Source organism: Megalops cyprinoides, chromosome 16 (assembly GCF_013368585.1).
Source record: "Megalops cyprinoides isolate fMegCyp1 chromosome 16, fMegCyp1.pri, whole genome shotgun sequence".
Taxonomy (NCBI): domain Eukaryota; kingdom Metazoa; phylum Chordata; class Actinopteri; order Elopiformes; family Megalopidae; genus Megalops; species Megalops cyprinoides.
This window is the reverse complement of record NC_050598.1, coordinates 10,249,443-10,274,963: the sequence shown is the minus strand read 5'-3', so window position 1 is coordinate 10,274,963 and position 25,521 is coordinate 10,249,443. Positions and strand designations below refer to the sequence as shown.

Genomic DNA, 25,521 nt, shown 5'->3' with positions numbered 1-25,521 from the left:
TGGTGTAGCCCAGTAACTTAATGCACTATCGTATCTGTGTTACAGTCAGGCCAGAGACTGTCTGCAGAAAGCAGCAAGTAAATGTATATAGATATATAAATGTATATATATAGGATAATACAGGCATAACCCTGACAAAATATTTCCTCCTCTGAAATTCTGTTTGGCAAAAAATTTACTGTTTGTTCACATTTACCAATTCAGCGTAGACTGCAGATTCATTGATGGTCACATCTGGGTGCGCCCGCACAAAGAAACAGCGTGTTAGAGATTTACGGTGTCGGGGATTTATTGTGAAGGCATCTATTGTACAGGCAGGGATTTTACTTGTTACATATTTAGTTTGGGACTACCTAACATTAGGAACATAAAGAAATAATTCCATCGCTCCAGAGACTGAAGTTGCGACCGCCCTGCGTTATACTTGGCCGCAGAAGAGACGCATCGGTGCCTTGAAGCTTTAACTTCCACGGTGCACAATCGGGTTGTCTTCGGGTGGGATATCAATGCTCTAAAAGATCACATTTTTCTTCCACTTGTAGACCACAATGCTGCGAAAAAAAACACTGCACTGACCCTCTTTATGAATTTCTTTATGATAGGTAGCCATATGTTAAATATTTAAGTTCTATTGGCGCTTGAAATGGTGTAAGTAGGCCCCTGAAGTTTACCACATGGGAAGCTGCATTCAATTTTTCAAATCAGTTTCTGTAAATCAATCAATTTCTGAGCCAGCGCATACCAATAACTATTGACCTTTTCGTAATTACATCAGGTTGATCTGATTTTAACCCGCAACGGTATTAAATCAGATTAAACTGATTTGATTCAAATGCTGACTTAAATCCGATGCACAGCTACGGTGGCTACGGTGTCTACCATGAATGCTCTATATAAAGTATAGAAAATACATTCATAACGTTAAACCACACCAGCTAGCAGGTAAGGTCTCTAAAGATCTCTGCTTAAACTCTGCGTGCACTTGAGCATCCACTTGATTGTTCACTGGTGCTCGTGCAATTTAGGAATCTGATCGTGAAGAGAATCAATGCTGGAAAATCCACATAAAAGTGAGGTAACAGCGCCACCATGTGAAAAGCAGAGTAGTTCATTAAATTCACATCACTCTGCCTTCTAGTCTGACAGACAATAGTATCCGGATTGCGCCGCGCAGATCCACTGATGCCTCTCAATAATTATCGGCGTACATCATCAGCCCATGAGGATGACGTAAAGGTCAGTGGATTTGCGCGCCGCTGCCCTGAACTAATATCAGTAAACAAACACGAGAACGCGCGCACACACATTAGCCTACAGTTTTGCAGCCACGAAGCGGTCATTTTTCAATTTGGCATTCATAACGACGCGCTCACGGGGCGAAATTGAGAAGAATGATTATTAAAAGATGCGATTTAGTTATATTTTCCGAAAGCCCACTAAAAATGCCGAAAAATTACGTTTTCACTAACGTGGAACGTGAACGTGAAAATAAACAATCTGGGAAGCAAAGCACTTAAGAAACACTAATGGAAATAAAGGTTTAAACATCAGTTTACAGGGGTTAATGCCCAAATATGTTAACGCTCTATATTAAGGCAAAGACAAAAAACATCATTCCAGACAAATACCCTCCAGAGTAGCCTAAATGGAAATCACTCCATATGTCAATACGCTTATCCTCCAATTTTTGTTACCCTGACATGATTAAAATGTCATTCTTTTTGAAATGAAAAGGGGTTGAAAGGTAAAACTTCTAGGATATGAATTTCTGAGCTGTAAAACCGTTATAATTCTGTTTGATAGCTGGAATTATTTTAATTGGCCCCGTGAAGCAGTCCCCACAGGCGAAAGAAAACACCTCCAGTCAGCTGGGGCAGACACCTGTCACTCAAACGGTGCCTTTATAAATACGCACACCGCATCGCGCTGTCATCTCCGCAGATAAGACCGTCATTGAGACAGCAGCATAACAGCGACCGGATCGATTGAAGGCACCACATTCAAATGTGTCGTAGTTGAACTCTACGTTTATCAACTTCGATATATTTGATAACTCGCATAGACATTCTCCGTTTTATATTACTCGCACCTTGTCTCTTCGCGATGGATAAATTGCAAAATCTGAACATCAGCGATGGGAACCGCTCAGTTGATCAACAGTCGTTTTTCGACGGGGGTACATATCACAACTTGGATTCCCAGGAGCTAAAAGTCCTAATACCGGTGATTCTCGGGGTCATTTGCGTCCTAGGGTTTACGGGAAACGTCACGGCCATCGGGGTTCTCGTCACCAACGCTCGCAAGGGGAAGCTCTCTCTCATCAACTCGCTGATTCTCAACCTGATCCTAGCCGACAGCATGGTGCTGGCCTTCGCCGTCCCCTTCAAGGCTGTCTCCTACTCCAGAGCCGGCTGGATACTCGGCTGGTTCCTGTGCAAGGCGTGCGACTGGTTCCTGCACTCCTGCATGGCCGCCAAGAGCTTCACCATCGCCATAATGGCCAAGGCGTGCTACAGGTACGTGAGCAACCCCACCAAGCAGGTGAACATCCACTACAGAACCATCCTGGTCATCCTCCTGGGCTGCTGGCTTCTGGCCTGCGCGGTGCCCGTCCCGCACTGGATGTTTGCCATTTTGAGGCAGGAGGGGAAGGGACTGGTGTGCGTCCAGGACGAGCCCCCCAGCGCTCACCGCTTCATGACCGTGTACGTCAAGGTGTACCCCCTGGTGGCGTACTGCGCGCCCCTCAGCTTCGCCCTGCTCTTTTTCTGGCGGGCGTACGGGCGCTGCCAGCGAAGGGGCAGCAAGACCCAGAACCTGCGGACCCAGATCCGCTCGCGCAAGCTGACGCTGATGCTCTTCGGCCTGACCGTCACCACGGCGACCATGTGGCTGCCGCAGTGGGTGTCGTGGGTGTGGGCGCACCACGCGGCGCAGGCCGGCGGGCCCGCCCCCCCGCCGCCGCTCGGCCTCTCCGCCCAGCTCCTGGCCTTCTCCATCTCGCTCGTCAACCCGCTCATCGTCCTGTCGCTGTCCGAGGAGTTCCGCGAGGGCTACAAGGGCCTGTGGCGGCGCCTCACGCTCCGCAAGCACCCGCCCAAAAACAAGCTGGGCCCGCACACGCCCACGGCGCCCCGCTCGCCCAGCCCCAGGCCGGAGACCGGGGGAGGGCACCCCCCGCCTCCCCCCCAGCACAGGCAGGGCCGGGCGGAGGAGCCCTCGGCCGAGAGGGACCCCGAACCCGGCTGCGCCGAGCCCAACAGCCCCGGCAACAAGGAGGGCGTCGTCCTGCCCGACGTGGAGCAGTTCTGGCACGAGCGCGAGACGGGCTCGCTGACCGAGGAGAACGACCCGGTGCCCTGGGAGCACCAGGAGTCCGCCGAGGCCAAACAGGGACACGCTTAGGACCACCAGCGGCCGCCGGTACCTCCCCCTCGCTCCAGCAGAATTCGGACAAACCAAACAGCAGCAACAACGAAGCGACCTCGTAGAGCTGTAGTTCATCCCAACGGCATCCATGATCCAGTCTACCCGTTATGAAAGTGGTACTGAAAGACTGTCCTTGTTGAATTTTTTGATTCAGCTGTACTTCGTGAAGCATTTCAATGTGATACATGTAGGATATTGAACACAAAAGGGAATACTTTTGTATAAAATTTCATGTTCCGGTCTTCCCAAAAGATTCAATAGTGTTCTGAGAAAATCGAGACAATGTACACTCCATAATGGTATGTAGACCTGAATTTGTATCCTATTCACTCTACAAGAATATTAATGCTAATAACTGTCAAAATATTCTAAAAATGGCTGTACAGTAAACGGACTATGTCCTCAGCTGTGACAGAGCAGAGGATGTCAGAGAACATTGTAAATTGCCATTTTTAAAAATGAGTGTGTGCGTGTAATGTTCCAACTATTTCTTGAAATTTATGGCTGTCTGTCAATTCCTCGCTGTTATGTTATGGTGTCTGGGAATATGTGTACTGTGTATTTTGTAAAGTTGAACTGTATAATAAAGTGGAACTCAGTCCCTTACAACCCGATGTGGTTACGCTTCATTTTCCTTAAATATATTTATATATAAGGTAAACTACTCTCTGGAGGACACCATTTTCTCTTGACATTAATGGGAATTAGCTGTATCATGAAAAAAACTGGCTTCCAGTATATCTTTGGAATATTACCAGGAGGCAGCAGATCACCCAGCATGACAAATACAGCTGAGAGAGAGCGTTTTTTAGTGGCATGGAATAAACCTGTTAGTTTGTACATGCTTGTAAAAAAGAGTGGGAGGTTGCCTTTATTCCAGTAAACTTGTACAGAAACATAGCAACGGCAAAATTAAACTCAACTTTAGAAACATTTAAACATTCAAACTATTGTGTATCATTGTCATGTCGACTCTCAGAAGGCTGTCGGCACCATTTGCACAACCATCTCCGTCACACGTACAACCTGAATATATATATTTAAATATATATATTCAATCATCATCTATAAAAAAAAAGTATCTTACAAGTTGCAGAACCATCAAGTTAAACCACAGATGCATACGGATATATCCCTCAGAGACCACCGTCGGAGTTCATAGGTTCAAGAGTTCACAGGCCTTGAAGCCCAGTGGCTGGCGACTAGGATACTCCATGTTATGACACGATATTACAGTTAATACTGTGCTAGGACATGTCTGCTGATTGGCTCATGCAGGGGCTCCCGGGCCGTGGGGGGGGTGGGGTCTCCGTTACTTGGTGGAGCGGCGCGTGGGTTCCGAAGCGGTGGGGGGTGGCGGCGGACCCCTGCGGTCCAGGTCCTCGATGTAGGACATGATGAGCTTACGCCGCTCCTCGGGAACGCACTCCAGGACCAGGTACCGCTTATCGTTCTGCAGGACCTTTTCAATGTCTTTGAGGTGCTGGTCCGACTCCTGTATCAACTTCCGGGATCTGAGGACGACGTTTGGGGACGGTGGTGGTGGCGGCAGCCGTGTTTGTGGCAGTGACAAAAGGGGGGGTGGGGAAGGTAAAAATTAATTTTGGATCCTGAATAATTTTAAAGCATTAGTCACCCTCACACAAACATTTTGTGGTTGTTGGCCTGGGAAGTGCACCTGTGTCCAGACAGTTGCAGTTGCAAGGCTGTTGTATCTTTGTGTAACTTAAATAAAGTACTGCTTCTGCCAGTTCAGTGAATAAACACCGGTACAGGTCACTGGCAAGGGACATTATTAAGTATGTAGTAACAGGCTTAAGTGTCCCTCGCTCCCTGTAGTCCAATTACTATGAAGTAGACATGCAGTCAAGTATTTCCCAGCATAAAGGATGGATTCAATAAAATTCTTCCACCGTTACATATTCAAACCAGTGTTCTTAGCCTCAAATTCTGAAGGTGTGCCACCTCCAAGCTGACAAGTTAAAAATATGTCCGGATATTCAACGTATTAATGTTTATCCAACCAAAACAATCCTGGGTGCCAGTTAAAGCGTGTGTTGCTTAGTTACAGCACTGATTGAAAGAGTGCCGTGCTTTGATTATCTTCAGAGAGACACAGGGTGTCCTGATTGGTGCGACTGAGGCTAGAGTGTGCCCATACCTGTATGTGATGAACTTTGTCTCTTTTAGAAGTGTTCTGAAGTCTGCTTTGGCTGTGATGTACTTGTCTTTGATGTAGTCTTCAAACTCCCTTTGCTTTTTCTGTGAGAATAAAGCAGGTAAAGGTCAAACAAGTGAAGCATTACTACTAAAGCAGCCAATCTCAGAGCTCATAGAGACTGAGGTAATGAACTGTCAGATCATCATATTAGTCTTACCCGGTCGCTGCTAGAGAACTTGATACAGCGAGGGTCTTCTTTGATGGTCTTTTTCACCTCCTTCCATGTCGTCGTTAGCGTGATCTGAGGATAAGCGCATTTGTACACCTTCAGGCAAAGACCTTTTGAAGGGCAAACATGGCTGATCTATAACACACACCGGTAATTTATCTTTCAATTACCATTTACCAACAGCTGTTCTCTGACTGGCAAACAGTTGACCAATTGACATTTAAATGTTACTACGAATTCATTCAAGTTTCCTAGAAACAATCAACGACTATTTCAAACAAACCCCGTCACATGCAAACCTGACAGCCTCACCAGGGGAGGTTAGGAAAATGTGTGCAAGTTCATCCTTACAATTTCCTTGGGGTTTATATTGACATAAACCATAACAGGAGCCATTCCATCAGGCACACAAACTCTACAGGAACACTCAGACATACACTATATGGACAAAAGTATTTGGCCACACCTGTTTTTCAGGGTTTGGGCTAGGTCCCTTATCTCCAGTGAAGGGCAATCTTAATTCTTCAGCATACCAAGACATTTTGGACAATGCTATGCTTCCAACTTTGTGGCAACAGCCTGGGGAAGGCCCTTTTCTATTCCAACATGACTGTGCCCCAGTGCACAAAGCAAGGACTATAAAGACATGGTTTGATGAGTTCGGTGTGGAAGAACTTGACTGGCCCGCACAGAGCCCTGACCTCAACCCCATCGAGCACCTTTGGGATGAACTGGAACGGAGATTGTGAGCCAGGCCTTCTCGTCCAACATCAGTGCCTGACCTCATAAATGCTCTATAGAATGAATGGGCACAACTTCCCACAGAAACACTCCAAAATTTTGTGGAAAGCCTTCCCAGAAGAGTGGAAGCTGTTATAGCTGCAAAAGGGGGACCAACTCCATATTAAAGTATATGTATTTGAATACAATGTCATTACAGTGTAATGGTCAGGCGTCCGAATACTTTTGTCCATACAGTGTATGTTTGGTCAGTGAATAACGATCACTGCACAGAAGATGCTGAGGCGCCTGTTCGCTACGCTGCGGCGGGCGCGTCTCACCGAGGTGGTCTCGTCCAGCAGCTGGCGGAAGTGCTCCTTCTTCTTCTTGGCCAGCGCCTCGATGTGCTCGTTGAAGAGCTTCTCCTTCTCGTCCCGCTCCAGCAGCGAGGCCGACTCCCAGCGGTGGTCCTTCCGCAGGTTCCGCCGCGTGTCTGACCACGAGGCGTCCGACGACCGCACCTGTCACGCGCGCGCGCGCACGCACACACACACGCAGCCGCGTTAGCCGAGGCCCTGCGGTCCGAGGCCCACGGTCACGGACTGAACAACACACGGAACCAGCGAGACCCCCCCGCAACCTGCCTGTGATCAACAACGCACGCACCGACTGTCTGCAAGTGACTAATACTTAAACTACAGTCACATCACGTCAACAGTCGCATCCCAGTTACTGTCATCTCTCACAGTTATTGTCTTATTGCAACTCTCATTAGGCAACACATATAGCAGCAAGGCCTACATAGGTCCAGTACCTGCAACAATAATAATGCTGAACCAAAAACTCAGGCTGACCGCTACCGACTCGGATACATTGTTCTGCACTGAAAAGTGTCCTTCATATTTATCCACACCCTTGTTAAAATTTAACGGCACAGCTTGGCCTCAGCGGGACCTGGAGCCCGGACAGCGTTAATAATGGGGGACTGGCACCTGTGGTCAGGTAACCATGGGGACCACACTCCACCGAGCTGGGGAACTGCCCGTTAAGGGTCATCCATAAATACATGACAGAGAGGGGAGACGTCATGCGACTTTATACCAGCAGGGAGAGGCAAATTGATATTTAAAACGCACAAAACTTAATGAATGAGGGTGTTATGTACTCAGTAATTATAAACACAGTTTATCTTTGACACAATCCTATATGCAAAAACAAACAGCTCTGACCTGTACATTTAAAGATTTTCAAATCCCATTCTGTTTTTGGAGAAAGGCATTCATAAAAGGGCTACAGTCTGTGTATATCTTCCATAAACATGAGACTACTGTTAAAATCTAATAGTGAAACAACCAGTGTAAAAGTTGGTTTTCTTCAAATTCATATTATTCATATCTGGCTGTATTTTCAAGATAATAATTCACTGGCACTCAGCTGGTGCATCTATCCCCAGTATTAACTACCTTCATCTGGACCCATTGGATGGAATGGGCAGCAGAAGCACTGGCTGGGGTATAAAAGACCAGGGCGCTATGAGGCAAAAGGCTGTTTATGGAGCTGAAACGTTGCATTGAAAACTCAAATGCCATTTTCCTAGGTGTTAGCAGTCTGTATGTGAAGGCGGTGTCCTGTGTTTTACAGGCTTCTACAGGTGTCTTTTGTGTGAGAAGAAGGGCAGTGTCGTGTGATAAAGACGTGGTCTGGGTGAATGAGGACAGCGGGGTTGGCGAGCGCGCTCACCATGTCGGACATTAAAGCCCTGAAGTGCTGCACGGCCTCCTCGCGTTTGTGCTGCTCGCGCTCGCGGTCGATCTCCTTGGTCTGCTCGGAGCGGGCCTTCTGCACCTCCCTCTCCCGCTCCCGCAGGCTGGCCTCCACCCGGGCCTGCCGCTCCAGCTCCTTCTCCTTCTCCGAGTCCAGGTTCTGCGCCGGCACACAGAAACGCACACGGTCGCTCAGCGAGTCCCGCCCACACCTGCCCCGCCCGCCCCGCCCGCCCTCCCGAACGCCCAGCCGCACCACACCACCCGCCCGTCGGGGTCAGGGTCTGTCTGTGGTCTGGCGGGGATTCAGTGTTCTGGGATCAGACCACACGCACACGTGGTGCTACAGTGGAGTTCTGAATATGAGGGCTATGTGACATGAATCCACTCATTACCACACCCGCTTCCTGCAAAGTGATGCCAAACGAGGCCGTGTCGTCGCGTGTGAGAACCGCACCTTGGCCTGCTTGTCCACAAACTGCTTGAAGAGCTCCTCTCTCATGGCCGAGCTCTCCACGGCCTTGTAGCGGGGGTCGCTCTCCAGCTTGTCCTTCACTTTGCTCCAGCGCAGCTGACCGTCGACGTGGTGGTCGGAGAGCAGCTCGAAGAAGTCCTGCTTCACCTTCGTTTGAAAGGGGAAACCAACCGGTGAGCCAGTGATTGCACGGGCCAATTTATGGAGGTCAAGAAGCTCTACAAACTTTTCAGCTTCAACCTATTTTTGATAATTTAAGATTTGTTGATTTGCATCTCATGAATAAGTAATTGTGTCTATGATATATTAAGCCAACAATTAATATAACTGGAAATGATAGGGATGACAGGGCTTTTGCATATTTTATATGTTTTCATAAGTGCTTTAAACAAACTGTTGGCTCTTGAATGATCTACTGGATTAACCCACTTTCATTATCTGATAAATGGCTGAAGGACCCTTAATTGTATGAGTACCATGTGAAACCTGCTGGCTTCCTTAAACCAGGTGTAGGCCACCTCTGCTCTGTTAATAGCCTGTGGCTGAACGTGAGGGTGATTAATTGTGCCCAGGAGAGCGGCGGTGCCCACGTCACCGAGATCGAGGAGAGGGGCGGGTGGACAAGCCCCCTGCAGGCAGCCCCTCCCCCAAGACCCTCTCCCTACCCGACCGCCTCTCTCTTGGCAAGTGACATTTCACAGTCATTAATCTTTTATGGGTGACCTTACATTGCGAGCGGCAATCATTTAGCTCTCTACAGCTGTTATTCCTCCGTACGACAGAGAGAAAACGTAGCCTGAAGTCCGAGCTACAAAAGGCAGACGAACCATTTTACCAGTAAAGACATGCAGGCAGGAGCGCTTACATGTTATACCTGTGACTGCAGAGACAGTATTTAAATTGTGAACATTTCAAGCTCATTCATTTAGAGGCCACTTTGAGATGTATCGGTTTTGTTGTGCCTGATCTGTTATTCCTGCATGGTTCTATAAAATCTGAACTTGTATGATGCACTTATGAGTGATTCTGGGGATAAATTGGCATAGAGCTGTGACCCGTAGAGCAGGTTTTATTTCTTTTATCCACCATTTCCATTTCTGCAGTACAAGCTACAGCTCCTCCATGCCTTTCACACACTTCAACCGCCACAAATCCCCTCCCTCTGCCTCTCCCCGGCCCTCATCCTCTCCCTCCGTCTCTCACCTTCTCTCCTCTGCTCTTGGAGTCCTCCTTCTCCTTCTTCCTGAGTGCATTCATGAATTCTGTGAAAATCGCCTCCCGGTCCTTCATCTTCTCGATGGCCTTAAAGCGCGAGTCCTTGCTGTGCTTTGAGGCAAACTCGCTGAACGTCGTCCTGAGGAAAAAATATTACCGGGAACACGCCGTTTTATAGGTGACCAAGAAACATTCAGAAAAACCAGTAGTGACAGTAAATAAAAGGTCTCAAAATGTCATTCAGCCATCTATGTTGCTCAGTTTATGTTCTGAAGTCCAATAATATGAGGAAGATTGCTCACACAGATTGCTCACACAGCTCACTGCAGTTTACAGAAGCTTTGATTATAAACATTAGAATGACTACAGCATGAAGGCAGGTCATCTTCCCGGCTCACCTGATGTTCAGCTTGGCCTCCTCCATCATCTTCCTGAATTCCTCCTTGGCCTGCATGATCTTATTTTTCTTCTCCTTCCTCTCCTCCTCTGCCCTGGTCTTCACATACTGGTCAAACACCTGCAGGGGTTGATTAAGAGTTCATCTGCTAGACTGAGCAGCGCTGAATCTACAGCCCACGGCATATCACATAACATAGCTGGAGGCTATTGTGGCATTGTGGAGCAATTTTGTTGCAGGTGAGGAATCTTATGCAATGGCGGAGCAAACCTACAACAGTCTCCAAAACTCTTCAGTATCCTAACACTGTATCCCGACCAAACTAAAGGGCTTAGTCCACTAGTTTGCACTTCTGCTTGCTGAATGTGAATATAGACTGTAATATCATCCCAGTGGGAGACATCTACCCACTCTTCATGTGTTTCTCACTCTCTGTCTTTTCCCAGACTCCTTCAGTATCTCTCTCCAGCATCTCAGGAGTAATGTTTGGGAGCATTGCTCAGTGGTTTAGAATGAATTATTCAACTGCTCTTCTGACGTTAAAGGAATTCAGACAGAAAAGTAGACGCTACCACACAAGCCATTCAAAACATATGCCTCTGAGTAACACAATGGTGAGCACTCATGTTGCAGATCAGCACATTACTGTGAAACAATGAAGGATAAGTGTCCTAGTACACAAATGCGTTCACTAAAACACATTTTAGCCTGGTTCAACTGGCTAATGTTCTAGAAAAAATGTTCACTGCATGCATGCTTCAAAAACCTTGATGTGACGCATAGCTTGCAACGTGCCAGCTTACCTGCTTTCTCTCCTTAGGGTTAAGCAGCAGATATCGTGGATCAAACACTATCTTATGCAACTCTTTTTCCCACGTTGAGAAGGCTGAGACCTGGAGGTGGGGAAGGGGTGGGAGTGGGGGGTGGGGAGGGGGGGGAGAGGGAGGCAGAGGGAGAGGTGTGTAAAGCACGGCTTAATTAGGCAATTAGAACAAGCAGTCAGTGCAGCAGGCGAGCGCCTCTCTCCCCTCCCGCCTGTGGAGCGCGGCTCGGGTTGGCGCCGGGGCCTGTTTCATCACCGAGCCCATCATCTCTAATGAATGACCCCCCAGCCCCCGGGAGGAGGGGGGAGGCGGCCCTAGCCTCTCCCCGGAGCTAATTGGCACAGACAGGAGCGGCGCAATTAGGCAGAGAGAAGCTTTCTCCACAACCCGCCCGTTAAAAGCACCAACCGCCGCGCGCCATTTCCAAAGTACAAACAGCAGAGAGTGCCCTCGCCAGGAGGGCCTGGCCTTGATGTTTGGGGGCTTTTGATTTGGGGGGGGGGGGGGGGGAGAGAACGCCTTTCATCTCTGCTCTGGGACATGGATACAAAGGGTGGCAACCTTTCGGCTACGGGCTTGATGGGGTCTCGCTTTTCAGGGCGGGGCTATTGACAACTCGAAAATCAAATGTCACAGCGGCCACGCCGCCAATGCAACAGGTCTGATTACTTGGGCCGGTGGGAATATTTAAAACGGAGAGACACGGGGACTGTTTCACAGGCGCTGATGGAGAAATCTGTATGCAAACACCTGAGGCACCACAAGGTGAATATATACTGCATGCCCTTTGTACTGAGATGTATTAAGGAAATACTGGTAGTGGTACTAGGCATGCATGAGGGGAAACTGAATACAGGCTGCATTAACCATCCCTGCAGCACACGCACGCACGCATGCACGCACGCACACACACACACAATTAAACAAATACATGAACACATGACAGGTCATAAACAAACTGTCACCCTATTAATTACAGACAATTTCTGTAAATTCTTCATATTTGATAAATGAATTTGCATGCATCAACATATAAAATATGACATGTTAGAATCTGGCTCACATATGGAGGAGTAACAGTTTACAAATATCTAAGAAAACTTTGCAGATTACAATTACAGATCAAACTCATTTATATTAATCTTAAATATTTATAATATCTCCCCATATTATCTATACAATTACAACACCCTGAATGGTTAGATAAGTTGGAGGTAGACTAAATTTCCACTATATCTACACCAATTTCACAATAGTCTCAATAGCCTTTGTTTCACTGCAGTCCTCATTCACCAGAATGAAGTGCCTTGAGGATTACAAAAATTATACTGTATTTGGTGCAAAATAAGTTATGAACCAGTCTCTTACACCGCTTTCTTGTCTACCCTCGATGAGAGCATCTTTGAAGGTTCACGTTCATGAATGTTCATTTTACAAATTACTTCTACTGCCCAATGTGTTCTCAAGATGAAATGAAAACAAAATCTTCACTTCAAAACATTTATGTTCATGGAGAATAGACGAAAGCTCATATAGATTTACATGGCAACACTGTATACACTTCAACAGCTAGCTAACCACAGCTACCCAACTAGCTAACTGGTGAGTAAAAACACATGTTAAAAAACCAATATGCTATTGCTCTGTCTTGCTGACTAGCCTGGATTATTTTAATAGTGTAATTGTAAGAGTGACTGGCTGGCTAACTTGGTAATACACTGAACTCCTTTAATGCCTAATGGTGATTGTTCAATTCATATGTGCAAAAGTGGTATCTGTATGGATTTTACTGCATATTATAACCTATTCATGTTCAATTACAGGAAGGTGTTATTATCTTGCTTAAATGCTACATGGGAAGACATATTTAAAAGAATAAAGGAATAGAAGCTGACTGAACAAAATGAATGTACTTTCTCTAATGTAAGGCAGCTAAGATAAATTAGGTAGCAATGTACAGAGGAAATTTAGCATCAACAAAATTTCAATAAAGTCGTATTCACAACATATGGGACCTATTTATTTTTTTCTAAAAAATAAAAAATAATTTAAAGCATAGCACTGTTACAGTATTACTTCTGAGGAACTGTATCATCAGCTGTATCATCACCCAAAACACTTAAGTTCTCTTAACGGTTCTGGACCTCAATCTGTCACCCAGCATGGTGGGGGCTAGTGCTTGATGTCACACGTTGAACCTTACTAAATTAAAGTTCAATGGATTAACTGTTTACATTTCATTAATAAAATACCATTTCATCACTCTGATCCTCTAATCTAGAACCTTACTTTGCACCAAAAACAAAATACTAACGAAACATTTGAATCAAAACAAACATGGATGGAGAGGGAGAGAAACGGAAACCAAAATCAAACCAAGAGAAGCGGAGGGGGTGGAAAACGACAAAAATAAAACGGGAAGAGGAGGAGCAAAGAGGAGAGGAAAGAGCCAAAGAAGAGGTAATGAATATAAACTGAAGATTGTACCTTTGCTGGGTTCCATTTAGATTTATGTGTCTAACATTACAGAGCTGGTTACAGTATGGCAGTTGGATTGAAGTGTTTTACCCCTCTCTCCAGCAGCATGTCCCTGAACTGTTTCATTCGCGCCTCCAGGGGCACGACTGCCCTCTCTCGGGCAGCCTTGATCTCCGCTTCCATGGCCGCCTCTTTTTCCGAGTCCACCTCTTTGACTTCGTCCTTCCTGCAAAGGACAGGCGCACATCAGGGTTTCCGTGCAGAATGGAGACATTGGGGGGGGCTCTGGGGCAGGGGATGGGGGGCATGGTCTTATTTAGGAGGCAGCTCCGTGAACTCTAACCAGATGTTCTGACAGAGGTGGGCCTATGTGTGGGCTATATCAGACAAGGATCAATTCATCCACTGCTTCGATTGGCTGCCGTGATGATCGGAGCAATGGATGAACTTCTGCCATTCTGCGCTACTCTACCAGCTGGGAATGCAGGAGTCAAAATGTTCCTTTAGTGACAGGGAAACGGCCTGGCTGGCCTGGGGCATCTACGGTTAACCAACCGCAACATAAAAATCGTCCGCTGAGATGTTTTCTCTGTACCATAATCACAATGTAGCTATAAACTCTGCTGCACCTCTGCAGTTCCACAGAAAGGTGGTGGATTCTGATGGGCTAGAAGGAAGGTTCAAGCAGTTACCTCGGAGGCCCATGCTGGTCTCCCCAGTTCTACGGGTGCTCCCTGAAAAATACTCCTCTGTGCAACAAGACCACCGTTTGGGACGGGGAGAAGCAGGCTCTGACGGGAAACACTGTTTGATTGGGCGTCCTGGATAGCAGGGAGTTGCATAACATAATCACCTCCCATGACTGGGAAATATTAGTAGGATATACGTAACGCAGGCTGGGACAGTTGTCACAATCAAGTTCCTGGTAGCTGACAAATCTTAAAATATAGTGCACATCAACATTTGGCTGGCGGCGTATAAAATTTTAAACACTGAGGTGTCTTTTTTCCGCCCAACTTTAAGTAGAGAACATTCTTGGATGCCAGAAGAACACCACAACATGCTCTGCATCCATTCCAAAAAAAAAAACGGAATCAATCGGCTTCTGTATGAGCCTGGCCTCGCGGTGGGCCGTGGGAGCAGGGACTTACTTTCTCTTCTTAGCCTTGATCGGCTCGTCTTCTAGAGCTTCCTCTGCAGCTGCTTCCAGCTCCTCTTTGCTGATGCCTGTAGTGGGGTCAAGGCAACAGTGTCAGGAGGGCCTCTCACGGACAGGCTCAAGGGCAAACGGCTGTTTCAGACAGCAGCTGAAAAGCAGTCCCCGCTCACAGTGAAGGATGACACCGGTTAGAAAAAACATACATGGCACATACTGGCACTGCTCTTTCAGCTGGTGCCTACGTGTGTCTGTTACGGTTTCCCCACAAAACCTTTCATTTCATTGAAAAAAAAAAATTGTACAAACAGTGTTGTATGGGTTTCAACCATAAAAACATGCAAGCCCTTAACTGTTATGCATGGCAGTCCCTGATTGCTTAATGAACCATTGAACAACAACCTAATTTAGGCTTCTTGCTGTTCGGCACCTATTAATTCACCATGCACACATTTCAAATACATGAGCGGTTTATGGTCTAAGGATGACGTCAATGAAAACTATAAGACAGGTTAAATAAAAAAAAAAAAGTAGGCAGCTCCTGGGAGGCAGGGGAGGGACTCACCCAGTTTACGGCTGTCCTCTAAGCCCTTCTTGTGGGGCGGCTCTTGGATGCTCTTGTCGACGTCGGCCCGGCCCACCAGCTCCTCCGGCCGCTCCCACATGGACAGGCGGGTGGTGGGGTTGTAGAAGAAGACGCGGTCGTCACCAGTCCACACGACGCACCTGTGCGTACAAAGATGCGTCAGCCAGTCATGCTTTTCGGCATTTCAGTTTTACATTATATTACACGCATTTAGCAGACACTCTTATCCAGAGCGACTTCCAGCACAAAAGACAGAGGTGTATCCATTCAAGTTGAATGAGCAACAGTGTCAGACCAGGCTGATAACACTCCCAGACCAGTGAGTGTGAGCATAACACTATTCAAGCCCTACCACTTGTGCAACCTGCCTAGACAAGGGAAGCCAACTATACAACCATATATCAGTCACTAGATCTAGTTTCAAAAATACCGGTGTTAAAAACACAGTGTGACTGCTGTTTTTATAATGTGCACGTCATACTATTAAAAAAAAAAATCCAAAATAACAGCATGAAAACAGGTTATATAACTTATAGAGCTTAAGGGGTCTTACAAAACTGTTAAAAATAACAGTGAGAATGAGTTAATATACATGTATGAGGAGATGGAAGAGGTCAGTATGGAAGCCCTGGAATGTACATCATGTAATGTCTTAACAGGGAGCTTGCTTCCAGGAAATGGCATGTAGATGCAGGGGTTCCTAACCACCAGCGGGGGCATACCAGGGCGTCCCTGGGATGGGGGTGGTGGCCACCGGTTTGGCTTTCTGAGCGGCTCTCTCCTCTTCTGTCATCTCCTCCTCCTTGAGCTCCTGATGGTTCAGGGGAAAAGAAAACGTCAGCCACAGCAAGTACGCATTCTATTACAGTATCCTTCCGGGCTGCACTCCCAACAGTGTGGCCACACAGGTGTAAGCAGTGGAGGGCTCCGGGTGGCCCTCACCTCTTTGATCTCCTTGGAAGGCTCCACTTTGGGCTCCCCATCCTCCATGTCCATGAGCTCAGTGTCTTCCATGGAGAGCTTGGAGTCCTTTCCCTTCTCCACATCCTTATCTGGAACACACACAGGCAACAGACGACTAAGCTCTACTGGTTGTAGTACTGTGAGCTTTGACTTATCTGTCAGCATCAGGAAAAAAAAAAATAAATCACACTGAAGCAACTATAAACTCTGTCCACAACTTGGCACCAGCCTGTGTCACAGTGTCTCAAGGGTTACTGTACACACTTTGGACAAATCATGTTGGGGTAATAGTGTAGGAATGAATCGGTGCACCTCTGCATTACAGAACCCAGAGGACCTGCTGAGCTGCCAACCTGCAGCCCCACCCACCTTTCTCCTTCAGATCGTCCGGCTTGTCCCAGGTGGACTCCAGCGTGCGGTTGTTGTAGTAGTAGGTCTTCCCGTCGGCAGTCTTGTACTCAGACCACTCTGAGAGCGACAGGGCTCCGGAGAGCGCGGCGGGCGCCGCTGCGATGGCCATCTGCGGGTGCATCATGGGAACTAGGGGAGGGGCCATCCCTGGCAACAACCCTGGTACAGGCCAAACACACACACACACAAGAGAAAGCTTGTGTTAAGAGTCGACCCGTGCTGCTGAGATAGTGCCAAGCTCAAGTATGAATTCCCCAGCTAACCCGAGCCTTGCTCCTCTACACCCACCATAAGGACTAGGAGTGTTGCCTCAACATGGTTAGATTCAAACACCACCTACAGTTCTGAAAATAAATGTGCAGGTAGCGTTCACATAAAACCCACTCTAGTCCTAGCTTTTGTTCATTTGCATGTTTTGTGTTTGGAGGACAGCAGTGTCCTTTAAGAGTGACTCTAAGAGACTGAGGACTTTACACATGTGCAATGCTTCACATGAGTCAAGTAGATAGGCCTGTCTGTTTCCTTTAGATGAGACTGCACTGTTTAAGGATCAGGAGTAACTTGCTCCCTCGGTAAGGGGAGTGTAGGTTTAGCTCAACTGTGGAATTTCGGACTAGATGTTCAACTCTCCTTCACATGAATCACTGTTCGACATGGGCTTGCAGTTTGCGTTAAACCCCAAGGTTACGTACACCCCAGTTTCTTCCATTCTTATCATGAGTGTGACTGAAACTCATGTAGGACGCCAAGCTACAAGCTCCCATGTTTGGTTATTTGTGACGTAGAACAAAATAAAAAGAATATACAGTGAGAAACTTTGATAAGATGTTAGTACCACACTAATGCATGCCACAAGAGAAGAGTTACTTAACACATGATTAAAGCTATCACTAAAAGAGCAAAAGAACAGAACAAAGGATACACATACACAAACACAAAATACCTGACCGCTCCATGGAAATGACGCTCACGCGGTGCTGAATTTCTCATGACTGATGGAACGAATCAAATCTCACTAATTGTCAATTACAAAGAACCGTGTACCACCTGCACAGTAAGCGGTCAACACTAAACAAACCCCGAAGGTGACCTCAAATTTAAAAAAAAATACCACCGAAATATAAGGTTTGTAATCAATTTGAAATGTAAACTGTAAGAGAAACGGTGTGTCGACTGCACTGCCTCCACCACGCTTTTTGTGCTTCACGCTACAGAGACCGAATTCATGTGAAACAATACTACCACTGCAATGCAATGTTGTCAAAATGTTTAGTTAACCGATTTCATATGTACTGAAATCGTGTTTATTAAATACAACACTCAGTGTTGTCATCCAGAAAGCCAAGCTATCAGGTATAACTGTGCGTGTGGTCGAGAGGTCATTAATAAGGCTACAACTTTGTCACAGGCACTAAAGAAGCCTAGAAAGTTAAGAATACAAGTATACACTGTGAGCAATAAAATTTTTTGACCCATTTCTCCTTACTAAGGATTGCTTGATTGCTCAGCTTTTGATATGCATGCAGTGAGTTGAAATATAAAGGTAGGCCCAACTTGTGAAAGGAAGAGCTCTTGCTAATACTGTAGTACTGCTTCTCTGTAACATCCAAAACAGATTAAGTATCTAAGGTAAGTGCCAACCCCCATCTTGAGAGTGCTTCGCATAAACATGCCAACTAGGCAGGGTGAAATTTTCCACTGAAAACCCGGTTTATGAAACAGCCTTTGTGGAAAACTACAGAGCGCACTGATCTTATCGTCCTTTATTTTTTTAATTTGCAAACCATTACGATCCTAACCAGCCCAAACGTCTTACATCCCTGAATAGGTTGGAATCTATTTGTAAAAGAATCTGGCCGGAAAGGCTATGGGGTATAAAGCCGTGCATGGACAGGGATTTTTTTTTTACCTGGAAACATTACAGCCAATTTGGCAATATATGTAGTGAAACCATTTGAACCCCATTCTGCTCAAACTGCCATGCTACACCACATGTGTATTACCGTGATTTACCTCTTGCTGAGTCCTGTATCAGAAATTTGCTTAGAGTTGCTGTGACAAAATCGTAGCCCTCTTCAGTAAAACGCTGACAACACAGGGTAGTTATCTTAAGAATAGTAGGATCATCGATCCTGTAGTTTTGACAAAATTCCCTCTGCATTACCCAACCATGTTTCCTAGCAAACACTGACCAAGACCACCAAAACCACGGTGATACAACACGTCTGACAAGGCGAAGCACATCAGAGACAAATCTACACTGTTGCTTGTCGGAGATAGATCTAAGATGCCGCGGACAGAAAAAAGATCGGCTATTCAGCTGGGCGACCGGCTTCCCAACAAATTTTAAGGAAAAAGGCAAGGAGAAGAAAAGAAACAAGCCCCCCTGGTGCCAACTGGTAACGATTATGTGTAACTGTGTGTGGGCAAAAAAAAAAAAATAAATAAATAAAACAATGGAAAGAGCAGTTTCACAACATTCACTAACATGCCAACTAACAAAGAAAACTGACTGGAGATGTTTGAAAGAATTACCGTTCTTGTTGGGAGCGATTGTCTTTATATAGGGACAGCTGACTATCTGCATCATTGCTACACCTGCAAGAACGGACAAGCAAGCATATTGGATACAGAAAAAAAGAGAGACGTCAGCTGCCAAGACAGGTCAGACAATGCTACTGGGAGGGTTCTGTGCACCTGGCTGCCAGGTGAGACACTGGGCCTGGGCTTAAGGTAAACAAAGTGCTCTGAAACTCAACATATCTCTCACAGCACATTTCAGTCCACAGGCTTGGCACAGTTTCACAGGACAAAGGTGGGTTCATTTCATATGGATTTTGTCTCTTCAGCATAAATTCAATGAATTCATTTTTAAATGACAGCATAAGGGAAATGCGGGCTCTCTGAAAGCAGCATAAAATATTAGTAAAAGGGATTAAAGTTGTTAATTTGTGTAACGCTTGCCATTTCTAAACTAATAAACTAACATCCTACGGGGTGTAGAAAGGAACTGAAGACTGCTTTATTGCGTTTTGTGACCTGGTTTCTACCGCTGCCTGGAAGAAAACGTTACAAACAAACCCAAAGACAGTGACCGTAACATAGGCCCCGATTCCTCTCCATTTTTGTCCTGATAAAACTCTAAATGCTACAATACTGCCATCTACAGGTCACTTTACGTCCTCTCTTCCTTGTTTAGCCGTTTCACTGACTTTCTGTTGCTCACTGAAAACACAGAATGAATTCCCCTGATGAAGAACTGAAAATTTCCTCAAGTAAAAAAAGGTCAGATTATGATACCAAATGTGGGCAAGAAATAAATCAGAACAGAAGCAGTGGATAGCTGCCTAATTATCCCTCCCATTCATGAAATGTATGCTCGGGCTGAATATGACATGATGATACATGGCACAGCATGGTTAGAACACTAGGCTCACAGTGTGGATGTGCACGTAGGACTGGAGATGTCAACCAGCTCTCCTGGCAGATTCCAAACCAACTACACTCGAACACAGTGCTAACTGGCATCCGGAGGCTAATTCCAGCTCTTCACTGTTCACATCATGCAGCTGTTGAAGTGACAGTGTACATAACATGGAACATAATCCCTAAAACCACACCCTAGTAACTGATCTACAACAAGTGAGGCCAGGACATATTACAGACCCCTACAGACCAAGTGGTGAGTGGCAGGGCCAATTATCACAATTATCATAAACCAGAACAAGCAAATGTCCTGGGAATAAAAAAAAAATGTTCATGTTCCCTTATGCTAGACACTGCACCTCCCCCTACAGATCACCACCCATTCTAATCCTTCAATTCATTTCTGTCTCCAGTTCCTGTTTGGATACTGCTACATGGCTGCAGGTTGAATTGAGGATCCTGCTGTGGGCCTATCACTGCCCCCTTTGCTGGTTCTCACTCTGTTGATTAAACTGTCTTAAAGCAGACTAACTTAATTCACACACTGATGTCAGATTCTATCTGAGGACAGTCCACTTTTAACAAACCGGGGGGGAGGGATGTAGACGCGCACAAGAAATGACGACAGGAGACAAAATGCATGGAAGACGTCACGGAGAGAGGTGAACGGAGAGGGGAGGGGCTGAGAGTGACGGCCAATGGGGGAGGGGGGGGGCAGGCGGGGGGGAGAAACGGTGGTGCCGCGGAAGGGGTCGGGGGCGGACCTACCGGGCAGCGGGATGGGCATGCCTGGCAGAGGCACTCGGAAGGGCGGCACCATGACGGGCGGGAAGGCGGGGATGGAGGCGGCGGGCTGCGGCACGGCGTGGGGCAGGGCCGCCGGGAGGCTCTGCGGCAGCGTCTGTGGCAGCGCCTGCACCGGCGTCACGGTGGCCGTCGCCGCGGGGATGCTGACGGCCGGCACGGGGGCCACTCCCACGCTGGAGGGGGAGGTCACCACGGGCGCCATCTCCGCCACTGCCGGGGCTGGGGAGCGGGAGAGGGAGCGGAACATCAGTGTGAGAGGCTGGAAACCAACAGCAGACAAACCACTGCCCTCCATTCAAACGCTCTGGGTGTCCTGCATCAAGCAGACTGCCAGAAATAGGCAGTTTCACAACTACAGCTCCAAAATACACATATACCTATATGCATATTTTAAGAACTTCCGTGGGAGGAATTCTGGCATCTCAAACTGCATATTGGCAGCTGAAACTGACATGACAGCCTCCCATACTGCCACCTGTGTGACTCTTGATACCATGCTGAAAAAAGGAGCCAAGATTTGTCATTCTCCTGCTTTGTGACACCTTCACAGTCTGGCACCTTCATGTGGAATCTGGCACATCCGCTTGCTTTGTGGCAACAGTGAAAATAGAATCCTCCTCTGTAATTGTCAACAGGGAACCCCTGAACTCAGACTGAGAGCCTTCCTTTAGAGCAATACAACAGAATACCGCAGTGAGAATGCCGTTTAAGAAATACCTTACACAGGTCTGACAGCAATTACAATGACATTACAGGACTATTATCCTCCTTTAGGGGATACATAATGGTAGCCCATCTCCGATTCAGACCACACCACATGTAAAGATCATTGCAGCTCTGTGAGGTTTGTATGAGCTCTAGAAAGAAATGATCTGGAATGATGTGCCCATTCTCAGATATTAAGTTAAGGAAAGTCCAAAGGGCGTTTGTGCTGGCAGAGAGATACATGTGAAGCCAAGTAAAGCTTCAGCTTTCCGTTTCTGTTAAAATCACCCCATTCAATTAACAATAAAAACTGGTATTTGACTAAATGAAATTAAGATGAATTTGTTGTTCAAATACCCTATTTGGGAGCAGGGAACAATTAACTCAAATATTTAACCTTGAACTATTTAATGACAAACAATAACCCCAGGGCCATCGGGGAGTCGCACAGGGTCACTGGTACTCACTGGAGATGGGCTGGGACATAGCCGGGGAGGAGGTGGTGCTGGAGGTGGGGCTCGCGGTGAGGCCGGGGGAGGGGGCCTGGGTGGAGATGGGGGAGGCCGCCGTGCTGGCCGCCGGCAGGCTGGCGGAGGAGGCTGCAGCCGCCGCCGCCTGGGTCACCATCAAGGGGTTGAGCTCCGACTGCTGGATCACCTTCACTCCGTCCGGCTTGCTCCAGGCCGACTCCCGCGTCCGCGCGTTGTAGTAGTACACCTACAGGGGGAAAGGGGGACTTGGATCAGTGGTGCCCCAGTTCCACGCTGGTGCATAAACCTTACGTTACACATCTAATACCATCACTACATTGTAGGAAAAGACTCTGTTCACCCTCGAATAATTCAAATAAAATGCTAAAGAGCAGCATCCCAATCGCCCTCATATCCTCACCTTCCTGGCTATTAGCTACTACTATATAACTTGATTTATTTTTGTGGCACAGTGCAATGTGGAGTTACGCTCTACAGCAGCAGATGACTGCTCTCGTGTAGATACTTTCATCAGGGGTGCAGATGTGTACCTTTCCTTCCGGCGTCTTGTTCTCCACCCAAATCTCCTCGGTGGGAGGCAGGGCGGGGGTGCCAGGGGTGGGCACGGGCGGCATTCCCGGGGGGAACATCATGCCCGGCGGAGGGGGCATGCTGCCCATCGGCGGTGGCATGAACGGTGGCCTCTGCAGGGGAGAGCCAGCAAGAACGTGTAAACATGGCGACAGGGAGACGACAGCCAAAGACAGACATGTGACTGGCAGACTTGAGAGGCCACAGAAAAGGGAATGTTGACGACAGGATAAAGACCAAATCAGAACATACAAGCTATGGCTATCGCTGTCATTATCAACTTGCCTTGCCCTCAGCACATCACCTCTTAGCGCGTGGTGGTAACACTGTGTTGCTGTAACAGTGTAACAAGACCCCGCTTTAGTTTTCCATCTTCTGACTCAGCAGGGACTAGCCATGCCAAGACACGGACAGGGCGACGAGGCCACACTGTTGGATGTCACCGTTCACCCCTTTAGGACAGTGACACACTACCACCACTCTGAATTCTCTGCACATATCTGAGTTGGTAAGAACTGTTTGGTATCTCCTTACAGACCCTGACAAATAATTTATCGGGTCAAAGAACATGAGTATGCTAGCACTACTGCTTGTTGCTTTAATCACTGATCCAGACTCCCTTTGGCAAGCTGTAGCTTTTTAAGGGAATGTCAACTGCTGCTTTCAATGTTCAGAGAGCATTACATTCTAATTCTAATACTCTGATACTCTAAAGCCCTGGGTGTCATTAGCGCTTGGTGCTACAGACTATAAGCTGTAAATTCCCCGCCCCGGGGTGCAGTACCTGTAGGTGTGGGGGTCCAAGTGGTGGGGGTATGCCTCCGGGTGGGGGGATGGGTGGCATGCTAGGGTCAAAGGGCGGACGTCCGAAAGGCGGGCGCGGCGGAGGCGGCGGGCCCCTCATCATGGCAAAGGGGGGAGGAGGGGGTCTCATCAGTGGCGGGGGGCCACGCATCACGGGGTTGGGAGCGGGGGCGGGGCCACGGAAACGCAACGTTTGCTGCTGTGTCATCCTGCGGGAGAGGGACTGACCGTTACAACAGAGAGGACAGACAGGTGCACACACAGAGCATGGCCGTACGCAGGTGGACACTTAACGGCGGACACAGTGCTGTTTTAGAGGCGAACGCAGTACAGGGTGCTAAGCAACGAAATGTGAATAAAGAGCACAGAACGGGCCAAAATTGTATTCAACTCGCATTATGGCAAATCATGACCCTGAAATGTGGCAATCTGACACCACAGCCATTTCAAATACATACCTGTATCACCTTACTCAAATCAAAAACTCTGCAATGCAGGGATTCGCATTCTGATTAATAAGGACAACTCTCTCACAACCCAACACTAGCCCAGTCATTAGTGATGAAGACCAGGTCACCTAGCTCCACCCCTGCCCGTCCACAGAAATGCACTGTATTCATTTGTTCTATCGACGTGAGAAAAGTCGTCAGGAAAACGCTAACACGGGCAGCTAAGTTGGGGCAAGCACAGAATGCCATCATGGTTCACATATTACAATATGTGTGCTCAAAGAGTTCCCTATGGGAGAAAACCTGCAGTTAGGTAGCTACTCTTGCTAAAAACCTTAATATTAGTTACCTAATCGTATTTACATGTGGCATTCCTCGCAGCACATTTCATTGTAGGCAAAACAGGATAACTGTTTCAACCACGTAAAGGTTCAATGACGTAGCAAGCTATCACATTTTCGGACCCCTCTTTACAATTACATCAGTTTGAAAAATGTGGTCTATATAACATACTAGCTAGTGTTACATATATTGCTACAAAATTAGTGCCTAGTACAATCATTACTTGAGGTGAATCTACCTCTTGTGAACAGTTAGATGGCTGGCCAAACCGGCGAAGAGGCAGGCCTCGGTAGCGAGCCAAACGGGCAAGCAAATTTGTAGACTTTCATTTTTAAAAAAAAACTAGTGGAAATTGTTACTGATGACCTAATTCATTTGTAACCAACTTAGACAAACAGTCATCTAGCTTGTACACCAGCAAACAATGTTCTTACACTAACACATGACGACATACCTACTACAATCAGACAGCTAGCTGATTAGCTTGTTCACTAGCATAACAAGGGAAAAGCCATTCATTCAAATGGTACACCACGACCTACGATCCAAAGCCGCAAATTAAGCAAGCTAACTTAAATCTGGAAATCAGCTGTCTAGCTATATTAATTGTGGGACCGCATCTTCCTATAAGAGATCTTGCTAGCTGAATAAACTCACACTGTTTCCCCCAAAACATCCAGCTAGCTGACTAGCTAGCTAACGTTAGCCACCGAGCTATGCAAACACAATACGCTGCCTCATTTGCAAGAGCGTTAGCATGCTAGCCAATCCGGAGCTATCGCACGGGATTAAAAAAAAACTCCGGGATAAATATTTGGGGGTAAATTTTTGAATAGTTTCTGTATTTGAGGTTCGAGTGTGCTTAATCGCCATCTAAAGCCTCACCTGTTGTCGTTCAATCCAACACCGTCTCCCTCTACGTGCTCCGCCATTACAGAAAAATAAGGGAAATCTGAGCATGACCTTCCGGCAAGCATTTCCTGTCCTTTTTTGCAGCTCCTATTGGTAAAGGGAATGTCAATCAAATCATGTGCCATTACTATTGGTTGTCATATAATTTCATAGGAAAGCGAATTAGTCGTTCACGAAACGCTAGCGGACTAACAACAAAAGGCTAGGG

The 25,521-nt window shown here is 47.0% G+C and overlaps 2 protein-coding genes across 3 annotated transcripts; one reads left to right on the top strand and one right to left on the bottom strand.

The window, feature by feature from the left end:
* The first annotated feature begins 2,103 nt into the window (after positions 1-2,103).
* On the top strand, positions 2,104-3,449 carry LOC118790616 (G-protein coupled receptor 151-like). Its single transcript, XM_036547589.1, has one exon. The coding sequence runs from the start codon at positions 2,104-2,106 to the stop codon at positions 3,403-3,405; it is 1,302 nt and encodes a 433-aa protein (XP_036403482.1). The 3' UTR covers positions 3,406-3,449.
* Positions 3,450-4,268: 819 nt separating this feature from the next.
* LOC118791026 (transcription elongation regulator 1-like) lies at positions 4,269-25,352 on the bottom strand. Of its 2 annotated transcripts, XM_036548239.1 has the most exons (21): positions 25,287-25,352; positions 23,591-23,819; positions 22,767-22,919; positions 22,213-22,462; positions 21,002-21,259; positions 19,343-19,405; positions 16,766-16,966; positions 16,376-16,485; positions 16,156-16,244; positions 15,413-15,573; positions 14,843-14,918; positions 13,782-13,917; positions 11,193-11,282; positions 10,391-10,509; positions 9,981-10,131; positions 8,760-8,924; positions 8,280-8,462; positions 6,881-7,060; positions 5,808-5,891; positions 5,591-5,691; positions 4,269-4,943 (listed from the first exon to the last, which is right to left on the bottom strand). In XM_036548239.1, exons 1-21 carry the CDS (start codon positions 25,331-25,333, stop codon positions 4,742-4,744), a joined length of 3,048 nt encoding a protein of 1,015 aa, XP_036404132.1. In that variant the 5' UTR covers positions 25,334-25,352; the 3' UTR covers positions 4,269-4,741. The 2 variants fall into 2 exon arrangements, with proteins under 2 accessions (XP_036404132.1, XP_036404133.1); XM_036548240.1 differs by lacking the exon at positions 19,343-19,405 and having other exon boundaries at positions 4,742-4,943.
* Positions 25,353-25,521: the final 169 nt, after the last annotated feature.

Excerpts from the sequence above, each read along its gene's own strand:
- LOC118790616 (XM_036547589.1), top strand. The coding sequence starts at position 2,104 with ATGGATAAATTGCAAAATCTGAACATCAGCGATGGGAACCGCTCAGTT.
- LOC118791026 (XM_036548239.1), bottom strand. The coding sequence starts at position 25,333 with ATGGCGGAGCACGTAGAGGGAGACGGTGTTGGATTGAACGACAACAG. Across the intron at positions 14,919-15,412 it reads AGAGGACAGCCGTAAACTGG|GCATCAGCAAAGAGGAGCTG; the intron begins GTGAGTCCCTCC and ends ACCCCACTACAG. Across the intron at positions 10,510-11,192 it reads ACCCTAAGGAGAGAAAGCAG|GTGTTTGACCAGTATGTGAA; the intron begins GTAAGCTGGCAC and ends CAACCCCTGCAG.